The following is a 7,526-nucleotide window of genomic DNA, read 5'->3' on the forward strand; positions in this document are numbered from 1 at the left end:
TCCATTTTAAATGTGTGTATATGAGAGCGAGGGAGGGAGAACAATCACTGACGTCTAATACCATGTTATATTCTGGGTTCTGAGATTCAGAGGATGCCTGGTGCATTAGTACTAGTTAAGACTTCCATGTACTTTATCTTGTAATTATGGCATTGACCTAAAGAGTTACCATAGATACCAGTTTTCTCAGCAAATTAATTAATAGTACTCCAAAATTTAATGTATGGATCTATTTTTGGGAGAAGTCTGTTAAAATGATCTGCAGCCAGCCAGGGAAGAAATGGACACCCTACAGATTTGAGCTCAAACTTATTCTCCTCAGAGCATTAGCTGTAAGTAAAATAATAGATTTGTAGATATGCTCAGGGGGCATGAAGAATTTGAATAGGGTTGATTGATTCTGAGGACTCTCCAAATATCTCTTTTCATAAATTTTTGTAAAAACATATCATTTTGAAGACGCATATTTAATAAGGTTTAACATAAGCTTTGAAAAACAGGATAGCTGGGCCGAAAATCAATTTACCAAGAACAATCAGTATAAGACCACCTGTCTCAAAAATCTCAGGCTTTCTGTTCCTCAGAACAAATGCATTAATTTTCTGCATCTGCAGGCTTGGAGTGATGAACACATGCAGTAATAAAGTCATTATGTAAGATTTATTGAAAGCAGTTGCCATCCCCCCAATATCTTTGCTCCGTACCTTTGTATAGAATTGCACTGGTATCTTGTATGGGAAACTAGGAGAATTTTAAAAAGCATGTGTATAATTATAAAAAAAAATGAATTCTATATATTTTAAGATTAAGTGGGATTTATGGTCTATGCTCATTGTAGAATACATGACTTTGAAGGATGCTGAAAAAAATTGCCACAAAAAAGACTTATACAAAGACAGTCTCTTTCAGTAAGGTACTTGCAGGAAAAGTTTTAGGCCTTAAAAGTCTATTAAGCATACAGCATATCTAGCATACAGCAAACTTGTCAAACTGGACTCAGAAAGTTGATAACTACAAGGACTTGAAATATAGATATTAGTTCAGCATTAAGATGTTGGTTCTATCTGAAATACATCTCTTTCCCACATAAATATTTTCCAAGTTTGGGAGAAAAGGAAATTTTTCAAAGGCAGTTCTGCAGTATGAAGTGAGATAATATCTTTTTACCCCATTGAGCGTTTAGTCATACATTCTCACTTAGTGAGAAAAATAAGCTTTGTACTGTGTTCTACAGTCATTAGACTTGCAGAGCTGGCACAGCTGAATGAGTGTGAACTGAATCCTGTTGTAGCCTATGCATCATCAACAAAATTAGATTTGAATGCAAAGTTATTATTGTCAAGGAAGAAACTATTTGATTTTCAGATTCCAGGTTTGGCACTAGATAAAGACACTGTTTAATGGAAAGATGAATGAAGATGAACTGCAGTCAATAAATACAGAATATATTCCTCCTTTTTTTATAAAGTAATTTTTCAAATTATGACCTCACCTTTAGGGACTAGGGAAGTATTAGTGAACAGCTTTAAAACACTGCACTGTTATATTATATTGCAAGTACAGAAATATTTTTGGAGACTCATTTACATCTGAGTTTTTGACAGTACTTTTTGTGTTTCATATATTAAAGCCAGGAATTTATGGAACACATGATTTGACTTGTGGTTCCACCATAATACAAAAAACACTTCTTGTTTGTTTCAATATGTATTATATGTATTGTTATGTATTATTGTATCTGTAGATTTCCCTTGGTCTTAGCTAAACTGGCTTTCTAATTATTGACTTCAGGCAAAGTTGCAGTGCCAAACTTGCATATGGTTTACATCAGTGGGTCTTGGCATTTTTAGACTTTAAGCACCTTTCCATAAGTTTTGTTAATTCAGCAGCACCCATTTTAAAAAACAATTTATTTGTTTGCAGTATTTTACTTCCGCATACAAGGGCTGAAGGATGGGGAGAAGGAGGAACAGGTGGCTAGGGATGAGTCTGGGCTTACCTCTTTGCATCCCACAGCACCCTTCAAAGGTGCCTGGTTAAGTATCATTGGTTTACATGAAGGAAGGCAAACAGTAAAGTTTATCTTAAGCTTGCTATCATACAAAACGAATTATATAATTTGGTTTGAGAATTATTTTTCTTGATTGCCCCATCCTTACATAGGTTCTCCCCAGGCAAACTTGTGGTCTGTTCACTCACACCATTTTCTACAAGGAGTATCCTGGGGGTCCAAAAGAACTAGACAAGAGTATCCAAGGTGGAGAGTTGTTCTTCACAGTTGTCCTCAATCCAGTAAGTACTACACCCATCTCTCAAAACGATTGAGCCATTTGCTGAATTAAGAACTGATCTCCTAAGTAATACTGATTTGTCATGGTTTGCAGTAGTTTCCTTTAAGGTTTAAGGTTTAGCATGGTGCAGATCTACTGTAGAATGTTATATTTGATACTACACTCCATTCTGCCCACTGTAAGATGTTATCATTGATGCTTAGACTCTATTTTGCCCACTTTGGTAGTGTCCACACACAATGTAGATGGTTCGTTCTCAGGGGACAACTAGCGGCAGCACACCTTGTATTATTGCTCGTTATCCCTGGGGAACGTCTGTGCCATGCACACTCTGGTGCACGGCAAGTTACCCCAGAGGTGATAGGGGAGGCTGAGGCCAGCACTGGGCTGGTCCCAGCAGCCTTACCTGGGGTCCTGGGGGCCTCCTGGGGCTGCAGCAGCAGCAATTCTGCCATTCAGAGCCTGGCCAGCAGCCGCAGTGCAACTCCAACTAGCCCAGCTCTGGTTTTGAGCTGCATGCACGCCACTCCACGTTTTTTTCTGTGGGATATTCAGGGGCCAGAAAACCCCTCCATGCTTCTCCCTTGAAGTCGAGAGGGCAACTGAATGTGCAGTATGTGGTGCCACAGACATGTCTGTGGCATGACATACCACACAGCTGCGCTCATCTGGATGTGGCCTCTATGGTTAACTGTGTAGTAGTTAAAAATGAAGCATCTGTCTACCTGGTTTTGCTCTGGTATTTTTAGATGTAGTAGGAATTTCATTTCTAAAAGTATTTAATGTGTTAAGAAATCTTCTTGTTCCTGCAAAAAATATCATAGGTGAAGTCCTTTAAATCCTACTCCTGAGAATTCCCAGTCATAAATGTTAAAAACATTAATTGGTTTAGGGGAGTCAGAAATAAGAAGTGACTTTTCCAGTGCCTTCTGAGAATTTCTCATTTACTGATTCACAGGCACAGTTCATTGCAACTTCAAAGCAAAGTTCCAGTTAAATGGACCACACAGTTAATCAGTCTGTTTAATCTTTCATTTATCCATGATGGAAAAAAACAGAGCAGCTATAAACTACAGAATATTGACAATTAAAATAGTGCTTTGGAGTGCTTTGCAATTGACTTGGGTTAGGTCAGATTTATCAAGACTTGAGATGAGACTCCTACCTTGCAGTTCTTGGGTAAGTTTGGCATGCAGTTTCAGGGGAACTGGAGTTAAGAGGCAAATGCTACAGTTGCGTTAGAAACATGTACATAAGGGCCATGCTATACACACAAATTAAAGCTGGATAGGTACCAGATATAAATTGTTAGACTTTTTGAAGCACTAACATTATAACTGGTCGGCTCTTTTTATATCTGGGTAGTCCTTTTTATCGTGCGATAATTACTTTGCATGTGTGGCTGGTCTAAATATATTGTGCCATTACCCAGTTAATTGCATAGTATATACAGTGTGTAGCAGGGGCCTAAGATATAGCATGATTAATTTAAGGAGAACCAACCATGAAAGCTGGAGCCTAGGGAAGCCTAGGACACTTCAGGTCCTTTGAAATTCATGGCCTCATCTGTGAATTGTGCCCTCTTCTAATACCAACTTCTTCAGTGGAAGTCCAGAGGGAAAATGTAACTGTGGATTATTAGACTCACAATCAGCAAACAAGTCTTTTTTGAAGTCTGGAATTCTTTTGCACATCAGTTTTAATCATTTTAGGGGTGTATATTTACTTATTCATTTGTTTCTGTTTTATATATTTAGTGTTTACATAGTGAATTTAAGAAATTAAAACTCACTTCTTGAGCACAGCGGCAGTCTCCCTAATTCAGGATGCCTGTAGCTCTAGCTCTTACTTTCAGGCAATGAAATAACATCAGATACAAATGAAATATTAGGCATCACAGTAGGCCATAAATTTAGCAAAGTGAGTACTTTGGAAGGGAGGCTTCAGTGAAAATAGAGGTGCTACAGAAAGTTGCTACAACTCTCTTCTCAGGAGTTTAGTAGGTCTTACACAGAACTCTGGTACCTTGCCAAAATGTGGACATGTGCTCCCTCAGTTGTAGTTTTTTCTAGCTGGATAATTGGGAATGGAAGAAAAAAATCAAAATACCTTCCATATACTTAACAGTGCCTTTTTTCATATATATTTTATTATTAATTCCATCAATCTTATTATGGTAGTATATAGAGGCCACCACTAAGGATCTGGGCCCCATTTTGTATGGTAAAATATTAGTTGTTACACCAAAAAAGCTTACAATCTCTGCATATGGCAACGCAACAGCCTTCTGACATAATAGGTAGGGCTGTGCAAAGCTTCAGTAGCCAATTCAATTTGGAGGAGATTTGGCCCGGTTCGGTGGCCAAATCTCCAAATCCGAAATGAATTGAGAGACCCATTAAAAGGTCCAAGTTGAATCGGAAGCCTCCAAATCGATTCAGAGATATTTGGAGATTCAGAAGGCCTCCAGCAAACAGAAACTGAGAAGAGGGAGGGGGGATGGGGTGATCTTCCATATATGAGGATGGGGAAAGACTGCTCTGATATTGACACTTGTAGCTGGCCAGTGACTGTGATCTTTCTCTGATTTCCCTTCCATTCACAGTGCTCTGGGGGAGGGACATTGAAACAACATATAAAGCTGTGTCTGAATTGATCTGTGCCTTTTTTTAGCTCTCTGTCTTGGAGCAGCAGCATCTGAAAGGCTCTGGCTTCCTAAGTAGTCTCTTGCTAGCTAGTCTCTCTTCTTGTAAGTTGTATCCAATCCTTTCCTACTTACCCTTGCCTACAGTCCTTATTGTTATCCCTATCCATTCCTTTCAACTTACTCTTCCCCCCAAATCCTCTTATTTGTTCTTGTTAGTCTGTCTTGATTCTTTCCCCACAACAAAAATAAATCTTTGTTTTCCCTGACAGTGTGTCATCACTGTGCAAGAAATGAGCATGTATTACACATGTGTGTGTGTGCGCGCGCGCGCACACACACACACACACACACACTTTACAGCACACCAAACATTATGAAGTGAGCTGGAAAGGCAGGTGCCAGGTCTTCTGTCAGGGGAGGGAGAGGGGGCAGAGGGAGAGCTGTAAGGTCCCCCCGCCCCAAACATAGATGTATCGTCTTTCCTGGCAGTCGGTGGGTAGTATAGCGTGGGATCATTTTGAAGTGGCAGATGATCCCAGGTATGCTACCTGCCAGCACTGCTGAAGACGGATCATCTGGGGCAAGGAGGTGAAACACTTCACCACGGCAATGCTGCTGCATCTCAGGAGGCAGCACCCCCATGCCCTTTTTCCTTCTCAGCTTAGCACCAGTGGGAGCATGCCGAAAAATAAGTCCCCCTCGCACTCCAAAGCCCCCATCCCTGGACCAGTGGGGGAAAGGCAGAGACAATGAGATGTGTGTTCCAAAGGTGATCGAGATCACCCAGAGCACTGGGGAGATGCTTGCTCTGGATGGCCAGCCCTTCTCCTTTGTTAAGCGCCCGGGGTTCAGGCGGCTCATAGTGCTCGTGGCCACATTCTACCAAGTGTCTGCATGCACCACCTTTAGCAGGACGATAGTGCCCTCCCTCTATGAGGCATTCAGGGAGTACTTGAGAGAGGAGCTGTGGAAGGCAAGTCCACTGGTAGCCTTGCACTTCACTTAGGACATCTAGAGCAGCTGAGGTGGATATCATGCCTACCTCTTCCTCACAGGGCACTGGTGCAATCAGCATCGGTAGGCTCTCCTTCAAGCGGAGGTGATGGATGAGTCCCACACAGTCAGGGAGATTATGATGACCATGAACTGCATGGTGCAGGAGTGGCTCGTTGGGCAGGGTGAACTCACCTGTGGGTTCATGGCCACTGACAACAGGGCCAATATGATCAAGGCGGTGCATGATGCCAACTTGTGGCACACAAGTTCCACCTCGTAGAAGTCAGGGATGCCTTAGAGGGGGACAGGGCTCCTGGTGACGGCACCATCACTATCAGCCAGCTCATTTCGAAATTCAGGAAGGTGGTGGGCTACTTCCATTGAAACATCAAAGTGGGCAAGATGCTGCGGAACAAACGGGCAGAGCTGAGCATCCCACAGCACAAAATCATGCAGGATGTGGAGGCTCAGTGGAACTCCACATACCTGATGCTGGAAAGGCTGGATGAGCAACAGAAGGCCATCCATAAGATGGCCTTGGTTGGGGAGATTGGGATCAGTGGCCCCCATAGCAAAATGGATACCATCTCCCAGATCTTGGTGGTCCTCAAACCATTCCTCAAGGCCACCAAGAGTGTCAGCGCTGGTGATGCCCTCCTTAACCAGGTGATCCCTGTAGTGAAGGAGCTTGAGAATGAAATTGAAAAGTTCCAGGGGATCATTGTTCCTGGCTGAGGCAAGCCACTTTCACTAGAGGTGCAGGCACTGGTGAAGCGACTGAAGGAGGGCATCAAAAAATGGCTGGATCCAGTATGGTCCATGTGCTGGTGGGTATGTGCAACCTGAGGGTGAAGGGGAACATCTGCAGCAGCAAAACCCTAGATCACTGGATGGAGGTGCTGGTGAACAGAGTCATGTAGGCAGAAGGGCAGAGGTGAGGGGATGTGGAAGAGGTGGATTTGCTTTTCTATGCCAGCACTCCAACCACAAGCCAATCTCTTCTTCCACAGCCGCTGCTAATGTGGGCCAACAGCATGGCTTCAATGTTGAGGTCCAGAGGCACCAGACCCCACCATCAGGCAGGTTGCACAGAGGCCTTGGTGGCTACCTATCTCACTGAGGATGTGGAGCCATTGCACTGTGATCCCTTGGCCTGTTGGGCACCCTGCAGCCAGGTGTGGCAGGATCTGGCCATGGTTGCTCGAGAACACCTGTTCTGTCCACCAACCAGTGTTCCATGTGAGAGGGTGTTCAGCATTGTTGGAAATGTAGTGACACCCCATCGCATCTGCTTGGATCCTGGTTTGGTGGACCAGCTGGTATTCCTGAAAGTGAACCTCCCACTGCTGGGGTTCCCTGAGCTCCACCAGCAGATACAGTGAGTGCCACCCTCCTCACTCCATCCACACCTATTTGCTTTTTTTATTTGCTTTCAGAACTTTGAGGTGCACTTTCAGAGCAACCGCTACACCAGGCTGCCTAAAACCTGGCAGGCCTCATGCCTGCATGAGGGGCTGCCATCCCTGCTGCATTTATCCCATCTGCCTTAACACACACAAGTGATATGAGTTTTGCTTTTAACAGTTTGAGAT

General features: G+C 43.1%; 1 protein-coding gene across 1 annotated transcript in view; it reads left to right on the forward strand.

Annotated features, from left to right (window-relative positions):
- Nucleotides 1-7,526, forward strand: part of LOC109301102 (bifunctional heparan sulfate N-deacetylase/N-sulfotransferase 3) — a 176,865-nt gene that overhangs the window by 110,687 nt on the left and 58,652 nt on the right. The window contains exon 7 of the mRNA XM_019522025.1: nt 2,164-2,292. Within this exon, the coding sequence (XP_019377570.1) occupies nt 2,164-2,292 (129 nt within the window). The remainder of the gene's footprint in view (nt 1-2,163; nt 2,293-7,526) is intronic.

This window comes from Gavialis gangeticus, unplaced genomic scaffold (genome assembly GCF_001723915.1).
Source record: "Gavialis gangeticus isolate Ggan-Ray unplaced genomic scaffold, GavGan_comp1, whole genome shotgun sequence".
Lineage (NCBI taxonomy): Eukaryota > Metazoa > Chordata > Crocodylia > Gavialidae > Gavialis > Gavialis gangeticus.